The sequence below is a fragment of the Oryctolagus cuniculus genome, chromosome 2 (assembly GCF_964237555.1).
Source record: "Oryctolagus cuniculus chromosome 2, mOryCun1.1, whole genome shotgun sequence".
In the NCBI taxonomy this organism is placed as follows: Eukaryota; Metazoa; Chordata; class Mammalia; order Lagomorpha; family Leporidae; genus Oryctolagus; species Oryctolagus cuniculus.
Window position 1 is genome coordinate 41562010 of NC_091433.1, and position 21230 is coordinate 41583239.

Here is a 21230-nt window from a genome sequence, read left to right on the forward strand (position 1 = left end):
AAGATCTCTCTTTCTCTATCTATCTCTGTCTCTTTATTTTTTTAAATTAATTAATTTATTTGAGAGACAGAGTTATAGACAGAGGGAGGGACAGAGAGAGAGAGAGGTCTTCCATCTGCTGATTTACTCCCAAAATGGCCACAATGGCTGATCCAAAGCCAGGAGCCAGGAGGTTCTTCTGGGTCTCCCACACGGGTGTGGGGGCCCAAGCACTTGCCTCATCTTCCACTGCTTTCCCAAGCCATTAGTAGAGAGCTGGATCAGAAGAGGAGCAGCTCAGACATGACACAAACCAGCACCCATATGGGATGCTGGCACCACAGGCATAGGCTTAACCTACCAAGCCACAGCACCGGCTGTCTATCTCTCTTTCAAAAAACTAAAATAAATTTTCAAAATAAAAGCTCAGCCAGCCATTTTTATTGTGTTTTGGAATAAATAATAGAAATTTTAGTCTTACTGTACTTTATTTTTTTTTATTTTTGACAGGCAGAGTTAGAGAGAGACAGAGAGAAAGGTCTTCCTTCCGTTGGTTCACCCCCCAAATGGCCGCTACGGCTGGCGCACTGCGCCAATCCGAAGCCAGGAGCCAGGTGCTTCTTCCTGGTCTCCCATGTGGGTGCAGGGCCCAAGGACTTGGGACATCCTCCACTGCCTTCCCCAGGCCACAGCAGAGAGCTGGACTGGAAGAGGAGCAACCAGGACTAGAACCCAGCACCCATATGGGATGCGAGTGCCGCAGGCAGAGGATTAACCAAGTGAGCCACAGCACTAGCCCCCCCTTACTGTACTTTAATAGCCCCATCTAAGCCATCCACATGCATGAATACATGAATTAAAAAATGCTAAGGGGCCAGCACTGTGGCATAGTGGGTAAAGCTGCTGCCTGCAGTGCTGGCATCCCATGTGGGTGCCAGTTCGGGTCCCGGCTGCTCCACTTCCTGTCTGGCTCTCTGCTATGGCCTGGGAAAGCAGTACAGGATGGCCCAAGTTCTTTGGCTCCTGTGACCAAGTGGGAGACCCGGAATAAGCTCTTGGTTCCTGTCTTCAGATCCATGCAGCTCCAGCCGTTGTGGCCATCTGGGGAGTTAACCAGTAGATGGATGACCTCTCTCTCTCTCTCTCTCTCTCTCTCTCTCTGCCTCTGCCTCTGCCTCTGCCTCTGCCTCTGCCTCTGCCTCTGCCTCTCCGTAACTCTGCCTTTCAAATAAATATTTTTTAAAAATCCTAAAAGTGTGATAATTCCATGAAAATGATTCCCTTCCCTTTTTAAAAAAAAAAAAAAAGATATGATTTTCCTTTTACATCATCTCTCCAGGTATTTTGTAACAGTTATAAATGCAGAATTACAAATTTGAGCTGTTGTCCAAGCTCCTTCATTTTTAAGATGAGAAATTCAAAATCCTGTCTGTGGTGATTGTGACTTCCTTAGGATCTTCTTGTTAATGGAGAGCCTGTATTAGGATCTAGTTTTTCTTTTCTGAAACAGCACTCTTTCACTGGTATTAGATGACTTTGATGCCATGTTTGCTGTAACTAGACACTAAGAAGCTATCAGTTACTATTGTGGTTCCCAAATCTAACTATAGGACTAAGTGGACTGCAGGAATTTCTAGTTTTAAAGATACCCTGGAGTTATTCTAACCCACTAGTTTGGGGAACCCCATTGATAGTATTTTCTGTGTATGACAACAAATATTTTTGACTGGGTTGCTGATACTTAGCAAGACTTGCTTAAAATAATACCTTATCTAAATTCTATATTGTTTTTGCATCATAATTTATTTGTTGAATATATTGTGTAATAAACATATACTTTTGTTCTCAAGGATTTGTAGTTTTTGAAGGACTTCTAAGGTTGCCTAGGTGTTTTTTTTTTTTTTTTTAAGATTTATTTATTTATTTGAAAGTCAGAGTTACACAGAAAGAGAAGGAGAGGCAGAGAGAGAGAGGTCTTCCATCCACTGGTTCATTCCCAGCACTGGCCCCAATGGCTGGAACTGTGCTGATCCGAAGCCAGGAGCTTCCTCCGGGTTGCCTATGCGGGTGCAGGGCCCAAGGACTTGTGCCATCTTCTTTTTTTTTTTTTTTTTTTTTTTGACAGGCTGAGTGGACAGTGAGTGAGAGAGAGAGAGACAGAGAGAAAGGTCTTCCTTTGCCATTGGTTCACCCTCCAATGGCCACCACGGCTAGCGTGCTGCGGCCAGCACACCACGCTGATCCGATGGCAGGAACCAGGTACTTATCCTGGTCTCCCATGGGGCGCAGGGCCCAAGGACTTGGGCCATCCTCCACTGCACTTCCCTGGCCACAGCAGAGAGCTGGCCTGGAAGAGGGGCAACCGGGACAGAATCCGGCACCCCGACCGGGACTAGAACCCGGTGTGCCGGCGCCACAAGGCGGAGGATTAGCCTAGTGAGCCGCAGCGCCGGCCTTGTGCCATCTTCTACTGCTTTCCCAGACCATAGCAGAGAGCTGGATCTGTAGTGGAGCAGCTAGGATTTGAACCAGTGCCCTTATAGGATGCCGACACTTTAGACGGCACCACAGCACCGGCCCCTCTTAGGTGTTTCTGAAGGTATCAAGCTACATAGGAGACCTCTTTGAGAATTCTCACTTGAAAGCTTAGAATTTGAGCCTTTTTCTGAAAAAAAAAAAAAAAAAAATTTTTTTTTTTTATTTGAAAGGCAGAATTACAGAGAGAGAGGGAGAGTGTGAGCGAGAGCACTTCCATCCACTGTTTCACTCCTCAAATAACCTCAGTGGCCAGGGCTGGGCCAAGCGAAAGCCAGTAGCCTAGAACTCCATCTGGGTCTCCCCAGAGGTTGGCAGGGGCCCAAGCACCCATGCCATCTACTGATGCTTTCCCGGGCACATTAGCAGAGAGCTGGATTTAAAGTGAAGCAGCTGGGACTCAGACCAGCACTCGTGGGATGCTGGCATCTCAAGAGGGACCATGCTGCTCCCTTAAGCTTGTTTTATAATGAAGCAGTTGAAGTTTCATTTATGCCCAAGTATTGAGCTCCTGATATGGGATAGAAGTTTCCTTGGCACTTCTCACCTTCATGAGTAAAATTATGCCAAGATTAAGTATTCAAGGAGTCTGTTTATTTACTGATGTGTATTCTATTCACTAGTTGAACAAAAATTTTCTTCTTTAAATGTTCCTTTAATGTTACTTTCAAATTTGGATTACTGGGGCTGGCGCTGTGGTATAGTGGGTAAAGCCGCCACCTGCAGTGCTGGCATCCCATATGAGCGCTGATTCGAGTCCTGGCTGCTCCACTTCTGATCCAGCTCTCTGGTATGGCCTGGGAAAGCAGACCCCTGTACCCGTGTGGGAGACCCGGAAGAAGCTTCTGGCTTTGGATCGACACAGCTCCTGCCTTTACAGCCACTTGGGGAGTGAACCAGGAAGACCTCTCTATTTCTGCCTCTCCTCTGTGTAACTCTGACTTTCAAATAAATAAATAAATCCTTTTAAAAAAGTTATATTACTATATTGAAGAGTGGAAATATTTGTAAACTTATAGTTCCATCTTGTAATTTATATTTTAGATTCAAGAAAAAAATCTTGAAATTGGGCAGAGATTTATGGATTTTCATGTAATTTAAAAATGACTTTCAGATGTAGCTTATGCATCCTTATATGGGAGGGTATCTGAAAGGAAAAATGGAGCTTTCCTTTACACTTTATACACTACTTGAATTTCTCAATGATAATCTTTTACTTTTAAATTTTAAAAATATCTGGCTGTCTAAAAGTATAATTATAAAATTAACACATTCATTATCTCTAGGTCTCCGGCAGGAATACGCAGCCACCACATCTCGGCGTAGTTCTGGTTCATCTTGCAATTCTACAAGAAGGGGTACTTTTAGTGATCAGGAACTTGATGCACAAAGTTTAGATGATGAAGATGACAATATGCATCATGCAGTATACCCTGCTGTTAACAGGTTTTCACCATCACCACGCAATTCACCTCGACCATCACCTAAGCAGTCTCCCAGAAATTCACCTCGTTCACGATCTCCTGCTCGGGGAATAGAATACAGTAGAGTGTCCCCACAGCCCATGATTAGCCGCTTACAGCAACCTCGCCTTTCACTTCAAGGCCATCCCACGGATTTACAGACAAGCAATGTTAAAAATGAAGGTAAAAAGTGGCGGATTTTATAATTGAAATGTTTATGGAAAAAATTGTCCTTCATATTTCAGTGTGACAATAAACTTTAGCCAAGGTTTTATATTTCAGTTAATTGACTTAAAAGTTTATTCAGGTTTACCATTTTACTAATAGTGAATCAGTATATAAATAAAAGAGAAAGTGAATTTTATTTTACTTGGTTATGTTTCTTTTGCTTTATGTTACTCCTGAAGTGACCTGTATTTTGATTATTTAGATTTAGATTTAAATATATGACTTGTGATTCTCTTTTTCCTGCCATAAATAGACTCTGGGTTGTTTTGTTTTGTTTTAAAGAATGTAAGTAGCTGCTATTTCTTCTTCTACAGTATGCAGAATTTTTAAATAAATTAATTTTTGAACTCTCATTAATGTTTTAATTCTCTGCCTAGCTGAATGATTTGATTTGATTTTAATGAAAATTCTATTGTAGAAAAACTAAGACGCAGTCTTCCAAACCTGTCCCGAACATCTAATACACAAGTTGACTCAGTGAAAAGCAGCAGAAGTGACTCAAATTTTCAAGTGCCAAATGGAGGAATACCTCGCATGCAACCTCAGGCTTCAGCCAGTAAGTATTTTTCTTACACTTTCATGTATCAGTTATTTAAAGGAAAGTGAAAATTATAGATATTTATTTTGTGCTGAATAGCTGTATTAAACTATAGCTGTGGTAAAGTTTAGTTTTTATTAGTTGCTATAAGATAATTATAGCTATGTTAAAATTTAAAGTTTGTCCCTAGAAAATACCTTGTTCTATGAAACTCTAGTCTCTACAGAATTTTATAGTAAGCAAGAACTCTGTTTTTAAAAATTAAAGGTGGAATTAGCTTTTGCTTATAGAAATTAGAAGTAGAAATAATAGCCAGTATGCTGTTCAAAGTATATATTCCAGAGTAAATATTTAAATTGTCTTTAATATTCTCCACTTTTAAAATATCTAAAAGTTTATTGTTATGTATTTTAGAACACACCGTAATCAAAATAAACAATTCTGTATTCATATTTGTAATATAGTGAATCTATAGTAAGTTGGATTTTTGTAGCCCTTTTCTTTCCAAAACAAAAGTACATCACAAGAACCCTTTGCTGATTTTGCTTCCACGTCTGTTAATATGAAATTTATGATTTTGACTGGATGGATTTTGTGCCTGTAAAGGATATTTTATGAAATAATATTTAATCAGTATGGATGTCAAATTAATACATAATCCTAATCCTGCTTAAAATATAGACTAAAATTGAGATGGTGAATTACTAGACATTGTCATTTTTTGAAGATGTGGTCAGTATTTCTGTACTTAAATTATCTTTTGGAAATAAATACTTAGAGTTAAAACTAAACTCAGAGAAAATGAATTATTAAGTATAGCAAAGAAAAAATGTTGATTATAGTTTTTAACTTTAATGATTAATTAAATGGATACTAATCCATGATTGTGGCAGATCTTTCTAAATGGAGGTACATGTTTTATTCAGTCGTTATTGGTAATAAATTTTTGAGTGATCGTATGACAAGTAGTATGTCAATAAATACATTTCTACTGTAGCACAAAATATACATTCCTTAAAAACTTCACATTCTGTAATACTGCACATTAAAATTGATGGGATTTGGAGGGGAAATAGTCTCGGAACAGACCACCTAAAACTCAAGTAGCTTCATTACTAAGCATTAATAAAAACAATGATTAAAGGTTTCTGGGAGAAAAAAATAAGAACGGTGATTCCATAAAAATGCTAATACAAAGGCATGTTAAATCCTTAATGAATAAAGTAAATACTGCAACAAATATAGGACTTTATTTTTTTTAAATAGGCGACGATATCTTGATGGAAAGGGAGGGGAAAGACTTTTGAAATGTGGAGACTCATGCAACACAAATATCAGAGAGTAATACAGTGTGAACCTCGAAAACAAAGTGGCCAAACTGAGGTATAAAAAAGTAACGCAGGATTAAATGGTTGTTCTGTACATTACTGTACAAAAGAATTAAATACTTTGAAGAAACTATTACCTCTTCACTATAATAAATGTGACCTTTAGTTGACTTTAAATGAACTAGTAGAGTCATTTCTATGATCTTACAAATGCTCAGTATATATCCCTTGTGTTCTACAGCTCTCATCTGTCCTGTACTTTGCCATGGAACACAAAGGGTGCATATTCATTCAGATCTTTGTAAGGCACAAGAGGTGAATATTCCCATTGTGGGATATTACCATCAGTATTGGAAGTAATAGCCTTCATTTCCTCAAAGCTGTGAGGAATAAGTGATACAAACATGAAGTTATTGACTGTTCATTTATAACTTGCTTAGTGAGTGATAAAATCTTAAAGTATTCAATTCTTTAATTCTTTTATACCCTTCTTTGGCTGTGTTGTGCATAGCTGATTTTATTTATCTTTTGTTAAGCTACTGTCCATTGATGGCTCAAAAATCAACAGGCTAAGGGGGAAAAACAATCAACATGAGTTTTATGTGGCAGACACTGGGCTTGGTGGTAAGAAACCGGCATCTCATATTGGAGTGTTTCAGTTTTGGGTTTGAATGCTGGCTGTGCTCCAGTTCCAGTTCAGCTTCCTCCTAATGTGCACCCTGAGAGGTAGCAGATGATAATAAGTGATTGGGTCCCTATGTGGACGATCGAGTTCCTGGCTCGCGAGCATTTGGGGAACTTTCTGTTAGTCTTTGTCTCTCTGCCTCTAAAATTAAGAAGATAAAAAATGGCTTCTATGATATACTGACAAACTTTCCTATTACCAGCTGCATATGATATTATGTATACAACAGAATTTCACACTATACAGTATTTACATGGGTAGTCTTGTTTAATCCTTATAATAGTTCTGTGAAGGGAGTACAGTGACTAGCACATTTTACAAGTTACAGAAGCTTTGAATGGTTAAATAATTTATCTGTAGTCATACAGCTTTTAAGTGGCAGGTTAGGTTCAAACCCATGTTGATCCAGTTCAAGAATCCAGGTTCATTTAAAAAGATTTGTCACATTCATGGTTTAGTACCAAGGTATAAAAATTATCCAGAAATGTAATCTCTAGTTTTCTGAGATTAAAGCACTATGAAAAATTGTTTCCTCAAGATTTATATACCTCATTTATTCAGCTTTATATATGCTAAACATGTTTTGTGTCAAATTAAATTTTAAACTTAGTATTCCAGGTCTTGTGGATTGATACTATAAATTGTATAATTAATATTTCTATTATTGTATTTATAGTACTTAAAAATGGTATAGAAGATAGGAATTCATAAAACTTTAAATGAAAAGAAGGTTAGAATTTTAATTTTATTATCTCTGAAATAGTAATAAGTTTTATGCCTTTAAACCTGAAAATTCAGTTAGTTTTACACTTGAGAATATCCCGTTTTAAGAGTTTTTCCTCTTTATATACTTAGTTGATACCAAAAAAACACACAATATTAATATAGAAGGAAAAAAAATTTTATATCATTCAGAAAGCTAAGTAATAAAACTCATGGGTATTGTTTCTACAATATACACACTGACAGTCCAAAGCAATCTTTGTACTTGGCTTTCAGAGATGCTTCTATATTTAATTTGAATTAAATTCAGAATTTCTTAAAACTTTACATTATAAATCTCTAAACAGTGTCCCAGCTGTTTGATAAAATCAGCTGTATCTATATCCTGTTTACCTTATTCCATTATTAGCAGTTCTACCTTTTTCCTCAGGTTGTTCCCTTATACATGCCCTTTATTGGAACTGTTCTAGCTTCTGATAGTTTTATAGAAATGAAAATAATTCTTCGTGAAAAAGACAATGTTGGGAAACTGGAATAAGAATGCTAATAGAAAAATGTGCTGGCTATATTTTAAACTATAGTATTTACTTGCCTTCTCTAGTGGTAGAATTACTATTATATAATCACTTGCTGATTTCCTAGAGTTTTTTTTCTATAGGCAAGTTATTTTTCTTTTTCCCCAGAAGATGATAATTGACAAAAATAAAAAGGTAAAACATAATGGTATTCTAATCACTAATTTACTATTGGGTAGAAAATATGCATGTAGTTTCATAATGGTGTATTATTTCAGTGTTTGAATAATGATCAAGTAGAGGAGTTAAGTAAGTTATTCTTTTTAATCATAGATATTTATTTAACTGTAATAAAGTGTATAATTAAAATGTCACAAACATGCTTTAGTATAGAATTACATTATTGAAAATGTATTCAAAAAGTAGTAAATCCAATATTAGTTAACTTTAAAACTTAACATTCATTTTATAAAAATAATTAAAACTTTTTGTTTAAAGTTAATACATCATGAAGAAAAAAACTTTTTCTTAAAATTTTACATGTATCTTCAATAGCTAAAAAATATTAAGTGTTCTTTTAACATATGTATGGTTTTTGTGGTAGCCTTCTTTTGATGTATAATGCAAATATTTTAATAGCAAGCTTTATGTGTTTTATACAGTGAGTTGATATTTTGTAATTTTTGTGGTACTTTGCATTTTGTTTTCTTTTAAATATTTATTTTTTCAGCTCTTAAGTGGTAAAGCTTTAGTTCTTACTTGCTGGTTTGCATGAAGCTAACTTTGCAAGGTTGCTGTTACTTCCACTTAAAGGACCACTTCTTTTGCCTTATTACTATGCCAATCACTGTTTTTACATGCTTATTGGCTATGGCTGCATTATTGTGGATGCTGGCATTCAGATACGAACATTATAAGAGTTCTAATGTCTTTTCACTTTTAAAGCTCCTACCAATTTTCAATTTCTATATTTGGAAAATGAGTAACTTAAAAAGTTTAAGAAAACCAGAGCATTGCAGAGGTCATGGGTAAATGTCATTTCTTCAGTTTCTTCAATTAAAGAATAAATGCTTGTCAGAGGCAGTCTTTCAAATTAGATAATGCCTTTTACTAAGACTACTGCAGCACAGGTTTAGTAGAAAGTTTAAAGAAAAATAATTAGTGGTTCAGAAATAAGTAAAAGGAACAGAGAAAATCCCAAGACAGTCCAATTTTTAAAAAATATTACTGAAAATTTGATTAGTATTTTTAGATGTTTAAAGTATTTTCACATGTATTACCTCATTTGAAACCCACAAATATCCATTTCCTTTTTTTTTTTTTTTTTTTTTTTTGGTAAGATTTACTTATTGGAAAAGCAGTTATAGAGAGAAGGAGAGACAGAGAAAAGTGCAATCTTCCATCCACTGGTTCACTCCCTAGATGGCTGCAATGGTTGAGACTGGGCCAGACTGAAGCCAGGACCATGGAAATTGCATCCAGGTCTCCTTCATGGGTGCAGGGACCCAAGCACTTGAGCCATTATTTACTGCTTTCCCAGGCACATTAGCAGGGAGCTGGATTGGAAGTGGAGCAGCCAGGACTCGAACTGGCACCCAAATGGGATCCTGGCATCACAGACAGTGGCTTAATCCTCTATGCCACAAAGCTGGCCCCATTTGTTATTTGTATAGAAAGGGAGCATAGGTCCATATAAGTTATGTGAACTGTACAAGATTATATAACTAGAAATTTGCCAAAACCAGGCTAAATTACCCACTCCTTTAAAACTCCTCCCCAAATTTCCTGATTACCTCCCCATTTTGTGTGAATTATATCTTGCAGACCTGATTACAAATGAATAAGCATGTTGGTAAACATTCTTGGATGATTCTATTGGATCATAATTTGAGACTGAACTGCAAGTAATTTATGAATTACCACAAGAGGAAAATAATTCAGTATAATATCCATTTTACATATTGATCTGTCTCAGTACTTTTACAGTTCTAGCTTCTGAAGATTAGTTTCTTCAGACTTGATCTCCTTTGAATATTGAGACACAGCACGCTACAACCATATTTATCAGTCTATCTTCACTCATTTTTGGTGGAAGAACACTGTCTTTAAATTTAAATTTTGAAATTTTTTTCATGAAGCAGGTGCTATACAAATAGGGAAAATCAACATAAGGATAATTTGGAAGAAATTCATAAAAATCTCATTATAATCAACTTCAGAAATTGCCATACTGTCCATGTCTTTGTTTTAGTGTTATCAAGTCTAATGATTTTTTTTTAAAGATTTATTTATTTATTTGCAAGTGAGAGAAGGAGAGGCAGAGAGAGAGAGAGGTCTTCCATCTGCTGGTTCCAGAGCTGTGCTGATCCAAAGCCAGGAGCCAGGAGCTTCTTCCAGGTCTCCCATGCGGGTGCAGGGTCCAAGGACCTGGGCCATCCTCTGTTGCTTTCCCAGACCATAGCGGAGAGCTGGATAGGAAGTGGAGCAGCCAGGACTCAAACTGGCACCCTTATGGAAAGCCAGCACTGCAGGCAGTGGCTTTTCCTGCTACACCGCAGTGCTAGCCCCAAGTCTAATGATTTTTAAATGTTTGCACAGTTGAAAAATTTTAAACACAAATTCTAAGTCACTGAAAATGACAGAAGTGAGGTAACTCAAATTCCCTTTCATTGACTTTATTATCACTATACTTTTGTTGTTTATTTCTAATATGTTTAAATACAGTAATATATTGTAACACAGAGCTGGAGGTTCATACTCTGCAGGTCCAAGCTTTGAATGATTTCATTTTGAAGTGAACTTATTCTTCATAGAAACATGTATAGTTGACTCCACATGTATGGGAAACTATAATTGGGAGCTCTTCTCATTAATTTTCATGTGAAATGATGTGCTTATAACAGGACACGTAATAAGATGCGATTTAAAGCTTACATATATTATTAAAACTCAACAGCAGCTGTAACTAGACCATTAAACTGTTCTTTTCTGGGAGGAGTATTTAATCACTGACATTGGTTGCTATTGTTGGGACATAATGATAATAGAAAACAAATGAAACTCTTTTTATTTTTGTTTCTAAATTCTGTACAGACAGTACACTGGCTTTTTGCCGCCCTTGAGCATGGGCAGCACTTTTTTTTCCTTGATATTCTTGAGTGGAGAAAGGATTAGATGTAGGAAGACCCCAAAGGACACTGTTCTGACCCAAAAACAGAGTGCTGAGGATTTGAATTAGATATTTAGACCACAGTGGAGCTCTGAAAGAGTGGGAGGATGTAAGAAACTACAAGGAGTAAGTACATGGGAAGTTTTAAGCTAAAAATTACTTGGAAAATGATGACATGTTTATTGAAATAGGTTTTTCTTAAAAATTATTTATTTATTTATTCGAAATGCAGAGTTACAGAGAGCAGAGGCAGAGAGGGGAGAGGGAGAGGTAGGTCTTCTATGCACTGGTGCACTCCCCAAGTGGCTGCAAATGGCCAGAGCTGGGCTAGTCCAGAGCCGGGCTAGTCCAGAGCCAGGAGTTTTTCCCAGGTCTCCCACAGGGGTGCAGGGGCCCAAGGACCTGGGCCATCTTCCATTCCCAGGCTTCTTTCCCAGGCCATAGGAAAGACCTGGATGGGAAGTAGAGCAGCTGAGTCTTGAATTGGCACCCATAGGGATGCCGGCACTTGAGGCCAGGGTGTTAAGCCGCTGCGCCACAGTGCTGGCCCCTGTTTTCTTTTGCCCTCATTTACTCTACTCCAATACTGGCCTTTTTTCTGTTCTTCAAGCATACTCAGCAGATTGCAATCTCAGTGTCATTTACAGTTGCTTTTTTCTCAGTCTCAAATACTTTCCCCAGATAGCTACAAGGCTCTTTCCCTCTCTTCCTTCAGATCTTGGTGCAAATGTCGTCTTGCAGAAATCTTTCCTGGTCACCCTCTTTTTAACTGCAACTTCTACTTCCTGTTCAACCTTTTCTACTTAATTTTCTGTTTTTTGTTGTTGTTGTTGTTGTTGTTTTTAAGATTTATTTGTTTATTTGAAAGTCAGAGTTACACAGAGAGAGAGGGAGAGGGGAAGAAGGGAAGAGGGGAAGAGGGGGAGGGGGGGAAGAGAGAGAGAGAGAGAAGAGGGAGGAAGAGAAGTCTTCCATCTGCTGGTTCACTTTCCAGTTGGCCACAATGCCCTGAGCTGCGCCGATCCGAAGCCAGGAGCCAGGAGCTTCTTCTGGGTCTCCCATGCAGGTGCAGGGGCCCAAGGACTTGGGCCATCTTCCACTGCTTTCCCTGGCCGTAGCAGAGTGCTGGATTGGAAGTGGAGCAGCCAGGTCTCAAACCAGCTCCCATATGGGATGCCGGCACTGCGGCACCAGCTTTACCCTCTAGAGCACAACACCAGCCCCTCTACTTAATTTTCTGTGTAGCAGGTGTTGCTCCCTGGCAGGCTGAATATTTTACAGCTTTGTTTATTGTATGTTTCCCCTTTCCTAGGATGAGTTCCATGAAAGTAGAAACTATCTAGTAAGCTATTAAATATTATAGCTGAAGCAGTACCTGATATTATGCTATTTAAATGAAAGAAAACAAGAATGAGTGAATGAATAAATATGTAGTTAAATAGTATTCAGTGGTGGTTGTATTGTTTGTTTGTTGGTTGGTGGAATAGATATAAGATAATCCATTAAAAAATTGATTTTCTTCAGTGTGGAGAATGTTTTGATAGTTTTCCTGGAAATATTTGAATTAAATTGGTATCAAACATTTTTTAGCTACAGTAATATATAGTGTTGTAAAATTTGAAACTGAATACATACACTTATTACTTTTAAAAGGTTTATTATCTGTGAGAAAATAGCTTTTCAACTTCGATAGAGTGAAGCAATAGAGGAGAGAGAAATTCTTAATTTTTATTACCCCAATAATTGTTTATGCTCTAGCTAGGTTTATTGGGGGCAGGAATCTTTGCACATAAATCCTAGGAGGCATAAACTGACATTTTAGAGCCACTTAAATAGGTAAGCGTGGGAATTGTCAGAGTAACTGTATAATAGAATAATTGTAACCTCTTTAACGCTAGATGGCCCTAGGCTGCCTCTTACTTGCCAGTTTTGTGAGTTTCAATTAATAGATTAGGAGTTTGGAAGAGAGCTTAGAATTCTTCACTTATCACCTTAGAAAGCAGATGTAGTGACTCCTGCAAACCCCTCAAGACAACATCATACCCACACATCCCTGTATGCCTATGTGCACAGCTCAGATACGGTGCTACCTAAAGTGGCTCCTGTTAGTTGTTATTCCAGAAAAAGATAATGTTCCTGCCTGGTTCTGAGTTTTCTTCTCCTTTTTGAGTATGGGGATTACTGTTAGAGTAATTAATCTAACAATAACTGCTTTGCCAAAAGTTGCTTTTTTGCGTTGAACAAGTCCTGCATTTATTTTATTCTATATGTGTGCATACATTCATCATTTATCTTTGTATTTGTACTCCTTGCATTCTGCAGCATGTTTTGCTGGTGGTTTGATTTCTCTTTGATGTTTTGGCTGATTGACATATTGGAGATTTTCTCATCTGTAAGAAATGTTCTGAAAGTATGCACTGCACACTAAGATTTCCATCTCTTTTCCTTCCCAACTTAATGCTCTAAGCATCACTTAAAATTCTTCTGCTACTAGGATTCTAACATATTTGTACCTTATGGTTTTTGCTCCTTGACAAATTTCCAAGTTTGCATTAAACTATTCAAGTTTACAGAACCTATAGCCTTTATCTTGTACTTCCAGGCAAATATTACAGTTCCTTATTTTTCAACAGCTTCGCAAAGGCTGAAAATTTTGCCTCGTACTTCCCTCAAAGCCAAACAGTTGCTTCAAACTTCATCTACAAAAAGAGGTAACTACAACCTCTTAATAAGTTTAAAGTTTCAGTAGATGGTCTAATTAAGTCTTATGCCTTGTGGCATACCTAGTCAGTTTTGTATATAAGGCAAGTTTTAGTCTCTTTTTTAAGCAATAAAGTAATGTGGATTCATTCTCTGATATTTGAATAAACCCAGAAGAAACATATTTTCTACAAAGGTATGTATTGGATTGCTGTTCTGAAAGGAGTAAATGATAGAGAATTTATCCTTTTTCTTACCAACTTAAAGCCAAAGGTCATTGCCTTAACTTAATACCAGCTGAGCTAATAAATAGTGCTTTAGACATTCAGTATGCTAATTTTTTTCTCAGTCTTTGGTTTTTGGGTATACTTATCTGTGTAGGATTACGTGAGAGACTTCTGCCTTAGAAATTGATTAAAGTTAAAGTACAAGTTGTTGTGATTAATTGATACATTTGAAATATCTGTGGATTGGTAGCTTTAGTAAGAATTGAGTGTTGAAGTGAGAGCTGGACAGCAAAGCTATCCATTGTTGGTTCTAAGAGATTGGAAGTATGGGGCAGCTAGAAGGAAGTAGAATTAAGAGAAAATACTGGGATTGGATAGACAGGCAGTAATAAGAAGGAAAAAAAATCTCAAAGGAAATGGGAGAGAACAAACTTGGGCAATAAGGAAAAAAAATGCCTCTATGCAGCAGATTTAAGTTTCCTGATAGCTTTAGAACTCAATAGATAACAAAGGTATATACGAGGGACAAAGCATTTAAAAAATTAATGGAGAAGAGGAAGTTGGAGATTTGTTGAAAAAGATTTGGTTAATATGGGTACAAAGGTGCTATAACAGGTATTTTAACAAATCAATACTGTCTTTTAAGCAGTGATTTTGTGGATTGAATATAAGTCAAGGAAATAGCTTTAAATAATAGACTCTTGAAGGAAAGAGATAGTAAATCTTTTGTGTTTCAAATATCAGAAGTTGACCATAAGCCTTTCGGTATAATTGGCAGAAATAATAGAGCGGGGTAGATGATGTCCTTTTGATGGAGGAGGTCACTTATTAAGGTCATTTAGTAAAGGATTCTTATGGGATTATTTGAGAACTTTAGTCTTCTTTTTTAAGACTTCCAGATATTTTTTCATACTTCCAATGACTAGGGGGAGAGAGGCAGGTGAAAACAGATGAGCTGGAAAGAATTATGTCTAAAACACGCAAGAGATTGCCACAATAAAATAGTAGAAGAGTTTAATTTTATATAAATTTGTTTCTTGTATGTCTCTGTAAGATACTTTGTACTTTTTTTTGGAATCAGGTTTATATAATTCAAAATTTTTACTTAAAATTTTATCTCAATTTCATTATTTATTAGGTTAAGAATGTGACTTTGGCTAAATTTTGCTTAATTTACACACAGAGACTGGGCTATTTTTGTGACTTTGAGTCACCAGACTGCCAGCTTTCCGTGCTGATGATATAAGCCCAGCCTGAACTGCTGTGAACTAAAATTCTTAGCATCTCCAGCTATCTTGTTTACCTAGTAAAGGGAGAAAATTGTGGGTGTGGGTGTGGGTGTGGGTGTGGGGAAGGGGGATTGATTTGGTTTAATCTCCTACTTACTCACCTTAATCCAGACTTTCATATTTTCTGGTTGGTATGTGACTTTGAGACTATCCTTACATCTGTAAATTCTAAACCAGTTAAGCAATGGATGTGGGTTTAAAGTAGTGCTTAAAATGTTAGTTTCATTAATAGTGAAGCTGAATTGAAGAATATCTCTTGGATCCAAGGCCAAAATGGATTTTCCAGTCTCCCCTTGCACTCTGAAAGAGAGAGAGGTCTATGTTGATCTAGGAATCTCTGCTTTATAAGGATATGAGACAGGAGACAGGGCATATGTTCACAAGTACCTTTGGCCGATTAAACCTATCCAGTGGAGGAATATAGACCAATGGGTGATAAATTGTCACAAAAATAAATTCTCCTATCCTGTGGATGAACCTATATAATTTTTTAGGAAGCTGATGGACCTATTAAAAAGGCTATAGGATTATGGGAACAGGAAAGGATGGGTCTCTGTAACAACTAGAAATACAGTCACTTTGATTTTTACTGATTTGGTACTAGCAGAAATTTGCAGATGGGAAGGAAGGAAAGAACTGTGTTGCCTGGCTCAAAGAGCCACACCATAAACATGTGTTGAGTGAATGTAATCATGCCATTAAATTCAAGTAGGGATGGTGCATTCCTCTGTATTTTTTAAAAAAGATTTATTTGATTTATTTGAAGGAGTTAGAGAGAGGTAGAGCCAGAGAGAGAGGTTCACTCCCCAAATGACCACAATGGCCAGTGCTGAGCTGATCCGAAGCCAGGAGCTTCTTCTGCACCTCCCACAGGGTACAGGAGCCCAAGAACATAGACCATCTTCCACTGCTTTCCCAGGCCATAGCAGAGAGCTGGATTGGAAGAAGAGAAACCGGGACTTGAACCAGCGCCCATATGGGATGTTGGCACTGCTGGCTGGGGCTTTAAGCAGCTGTACCACAGCACCGGTCCCTCTTCTGTATTTTCTTCTGCAAGTTTTGGTGTTTGTTCATACCTTCCATCTCTGAGGAAAAGAACTGTGTGTGTGTGTGTGTGTGTGTGTGTGTGTGTGTGTGTGTGTTTTAAAGATTTATTTTATTTATTTGAAAGGTAGAGTTCCAGAAAGAGAGAAAAGGAGAGACAGCATCTTCCTTAGGCTGGTTCACTCTCCCAAATAGCCACATTGGCCAGGGCTGGGCCAGGCCAAAGCCAGGAGCTTCTGGGTCTCCCATGAGGCCTAAGCAGCTGGTCCATTCTCCACTGCTCTCCCAGGGGCATTAGCAGGGAGCTTATATCCAATCCATATGGAATGCCTGCATTGCAGGCGGTGGCTTTCTCTGCTATACCACAATGCCAGTCCGTGTGTGTATGTGTATGTGTTAAGATTTATTTTATTTATTTGAAAGGCAGTGTTACAGAAAGAGAGATCTTCTGTCTTCTGGTTCATTCCCCAAGCAGCCACTTCTTGAAGCCAGGAGCCAGGAACTCCATCCAGGTCTCCCACATGGGTAGCAAAGGCCCAAGCACTCAGCCCATCCTTCCCTGCCTTCCCAGGTGCATTAGCAGGGAGCAAGATCGAAAGTGGAGCAGCCAGGACTGGGACTGGTGTTCCTACGGGATGCCTTACTGTGCCACTTGGGACCCTGCCACCCATGTGAAGACCCAAATGAGTTCCCAGCTCTGGATTTCATCCTGCCCCAGACTTGGCGGGGAGAGAACCAGTATATAGAAGATTCTCATTCTCCTTTCTCTCTCTCTCTCTCTCTCCCTCCCTCTCTCTCTCTCTCCCTCCCTCTCTCCCTCTCCCCCTCTCCCCCTCTCCCCCTCTCCCCCTCTCCCTCTCCCTCTTCCTCTCTCTCTCTCTCTCTCCCTCTCCCTCTCTCTCCTCAAATACCTTTTTTTTTTATTTGACAGATAGAGTTAGACAGTGAGAGAGAGAGACAGAGAAAGGTCTTCCTTCCGTTGGTTCACCCCCTAAAAGGCCACTACAGCCGGAGCTACACCACTCCGAAGCCAGGAGCCAGGTGCTTCCTCCTGGTCTCCCATGCGGGTGCAGGGCCCAAGGACTTGGGACATCCTCCAGTGCCCTCCTGGGCCACAGCAGAGAGCTGGACTGGAAGAGGAATAACCAGGACTAGAACCCGGCGCCCATATGGGATGCTGACGCCACAGGCGGAGGATTAACCAAGTGAGCCACGGCGCCAGCCCCCTCAAATATATTTTGAAAGATAAATAAGGGGCCAGCGCTCTGGCTCAGTGTAACCCACTGAGTTAGGCCAGGTTAACGACCTGGCCTGAAGCGCTGGCATCCCATATGGGCGCTAGTTCTAGTGCCAGCTGCTCACTTCCGATCCAGCTCTCTGCTATGGCCTGGGAAAGCAGTAGAAGATGGCCCTAGCTCTTAGGCCCCTGCACCCACGTGGGAGACCCGGAGGAAGCTCCTGTCTCCTGGCTTCGGATCAGCGCAGCTCTGGCTGTTGCAGCTAACTGGGGAGTGAACCAGTGGATGGAAGACTTCCCTCTTTCTCTGCCTCTCCTCTCTTTGTATAACTCTCAAATAATAAATAAAAATCTTTAAAAAAAGTTAAGTAAAATTTTCCACCAACTATCAAATATTTATTAATCTGTATCATAAACAAGATAAAGTATATCTTTTTTTCTTGTCTGAGCCCCTCTTTTTTCCTGTTAGAGTTGTGTTCAAAGCAAGCCTCTGCCATACAGTTTTTTTTTTAAGATTTATTTATTTATTTGAAGGTCAGAGTTACAAAGAGAATGAGAGGCAGAGAGAGAGAGAGGTCTTCCATCTGCTGGTTCACTCCCCAACTGGCCATAACAGCCGGAGCTGTGCTATCCGAAGCCAGGAGCCTCTTCCAGGTCTTCCTGGGTGCAGGACTTGGGCCATCTTCTACTGTTTTCCCAGGCCATAGCAGAGAACTGGATCGGAAGTGGAGCAGCCGGGACTTGAACCAGTGTCCAGATGGGATAGCGGCACTGCAGGCAGCAGCTCTACCTTCTACACCACAGCACTGGCCCCGCCATACAGTTTTTAGATACAGTTAAAATGGATAAAAGTGGCTTCTGCTCCCATGGTTTTGTTACATAAAATTGGGAGAATGGGAAAAATAGCATGGGGGCTGTTCTTGGGGGGTTCCCTCCAGATACACAAATTCCTCTTAAGCCTAGTTTTTTTTAAAAAAATTTACTTTATTTATTTGAGAGAGTTAGAGAGAGAGAGAGATATCTTCCACCCACTAGTTCACTCCCCAAATGGCTGCAACAGCCAGAGCTGGACTGATCCAAAGCCAGAAGCCAGGAGCTTCTTCCAGGTCTCCCACATAAGTGCAGGGACCCAGTCACTTGGGCCTTCTTCAGCTGCTTTACCAAGTGAAAATCCAGCACAGAGCTGGATTGGAAGTGGAGCAGCCTGAACAGGTGGTGGCTTTACCTGCTACACCATAGCCCCGGCCCCAGTAAATCTTTTTTATTTTATTTTATTTTATTTTATTTTATTTTATTTTATTTTATTTATTTTTGGACAGTGAGAGAGAGAGACAGAAAGGTCTTCCTTTGCCGTTGGTTCACCCTCCAATGGCCGCCGTGGCCAGCGCACCGCGCTGATCCAATGGCAGGAGCCAGGTACTTATCTTGGTCTCCCATGGGGTGCAGGGCTCAAGGACTTGGGCCATCCTCCACTGCACTCCCGGGCCACAGCAGAGAGCCGGCCTGGAAGAGGGGCAACCGGGACAGAATCTGGCGCCCTGACCGGGACTAGAACCCGGTGTGCTGGCGCCGCAAGGCGGAGGATTAGCCTAGTGAGCCACGGCGCCGGCCCACAGTAAATCTTAAAAAAAAAAAAAAAAAAAAAAAAGTATTTCTTGCCATAGCTGGGGATTTAGAATTTCTTTTCATTTTTTTTTTTTTGACTTATTTTCTCAGACTCTAGTGCAGGTATCCAAGAACTTAAGTAACTTTGTTATTTTTAAGTAAAACACAAAATTAGAAAACCATGTAATACTTGGAAAACTTAATTAATTAACTTAATTAATTCTTATAAAGCAAATGTTCCTGTAACCACCATCCCTGTCAGGAGCCAGAATTTGCCGCCTCAGACATCTTCCACCTTGTTTGCATACACAGTCCTCTCTTGACCAGTGCCCCGGAGTAATGGTTCTTCTGAATTTTTATAACATCTGATTCCTTAATTTTCTCTATGGTTTTATCATCCAAGTAATGAAACGTTAGTTTTTCTTTTCTAAACTGTGTCTTTTTAAGCTTCTCTTACTTCTTAGTTTTCCCTCATCTCTTTTTCTCCCCTTTGTTTGAAGAAATCACGAGATCATTTCTTCTGCAGAGATTCATACAGCTGCATTTTGCTGGCTACTTTTCCATGGCATGAAGAAGCAGGTTCTTCTGTCCTCTGTATTTTCTATAAATTGGTAGTTGGATCTAGATAATTAGATTCAGCTTTGTTATTTTTGATAAAACTACTTCAAAAGTGGTGATGCTTCTTTGAAAGGTATATAACGTGATTTCCAGGGCCGGCGCTGTGGCATAGCCGGTAAAGCCACCACCTGCAGTGCCAGCATCCCATTTGGGCACTGGTTCTAGTCCTAGCTGCTCCTCTTCCAATCCAGCTCTCTACTATGGCCTGGGAAAGCGGTAGGAGATGGTCTAAGACCATGGGCCCCTGCACCCACATGGGAGTCCCGGAAGAGGCTCCTAGCTCCTGGCTTCCGAGCAGTGCAGCTCCAGCCGATGTGGCCATTTGAGGAGTGAACCAGCGGATGGAAGACCTCTGTCTCTCTGCCTCTGCCTCTGCCTCTCTGTATGTAACTCTGCCTTTCAAATAAATAAATAAATCTTTTTAAAAAACAAAGTGGATTTCTTGTTTCTGTGATATTAATAATCTTGCTTTATGCTTAGATCCTTTATTTTCTTCTGCTTGCTTTGGGTATAGGATTCTGGGTTCAGAGTTCTTTTCTTTCAGCTCTTAAAAAATATTGTACCACTTTCTTCTGGTGTCTGTAGTTTGTGATAACAAATCCTTTATCAATAGAGTTGATTTTCCCCTTTAAGTAAGCCATTTCTCTCCCAGATTTCAAAGTTTTTGTGTTTAGTTTTCAGAAGTTTGATGATGTCTTGCCATGGATTTCCTTAAATTTATCTTGCTTGGTGGTTGCTCTGCTTCTAGAATGTATCTCTTTCGCCAGATTTGGGAGTTTCTAGCCATTGTTTTTCAGAGTACTTTGTTGGACACACTTTGTCCTTTCCTTCCAGGACTCTGTTTACAAATATTGGATCTTTTGTTATAGTCTCACAGGTCCCTGAAACTGTTCTCTCTTTGGTCTCTTCTCTGTTATATTCAGACAGGGTAATCTCTTTTATTCTATGTTTTGGTCCTGGATTCTTTCCTCTGTTCTTTCTATTCTGCTGTTCAGCCCATCTGTTTTTTTTTTTTAATTCTGAATATTTTTTATTCTAAAATTTCCATTTTCCTTTCTTTATATCTTCTGTTTCTTTGCTGAGACCTTTTGTCTCAAGTGTATTTGAAATTTCCAATCAGTTTTACAATGGCTCCTGTAATAATAATTCTAACCATCTCTGTTATCTCTGTGTATCTGTCAACTATTTTTTTTTAATTCAGTTTAAGATATTTCTGGTTCTTGTATGACAAGTTACTTTTTATTGAAATATTGGAGGTTTTTTTTTTTTTTTTTTTTTTTTTGGTAGATAATGTTATGGAATTCTGAATCTTGTTTAAACTTTGTCTTTGAGCCTTTCTTTGATAGG

General features: G+C 39.0%; 1 protein-coding gene across 4 annotated transcripts in view; it reads left to right on the top strand.

The window, feature by feature from the left end:
• SLAIN2 (SLAIN motif family member 2) overlaps positions 1-21230 on the top strand; it is an 87976-nt gene that overhangs the window by 47310 nt on the left and 19436 nt on the right. For 3 of the 4 annotated variants that reach the window (XM_002709425.5, XM_070068194.1, XM_017337631.3), the window contains 3 exons: positions 3801-4160; positions 4624-4761; positions 13797-13874. In XM_002709425.5, coding sequence (XP_002709471.1) covers positions 3801-4160; positions 4624-4761; positions 13797-13874 — 576 coding nt within the window. The remainder of the gene's footprint in view (positions 1-3800; positions 4161-4623; positions 4762-13796; positions 13875-21230) is intronic. The other variant, XM_002709426.5, reaches the window with a different exon arrangement.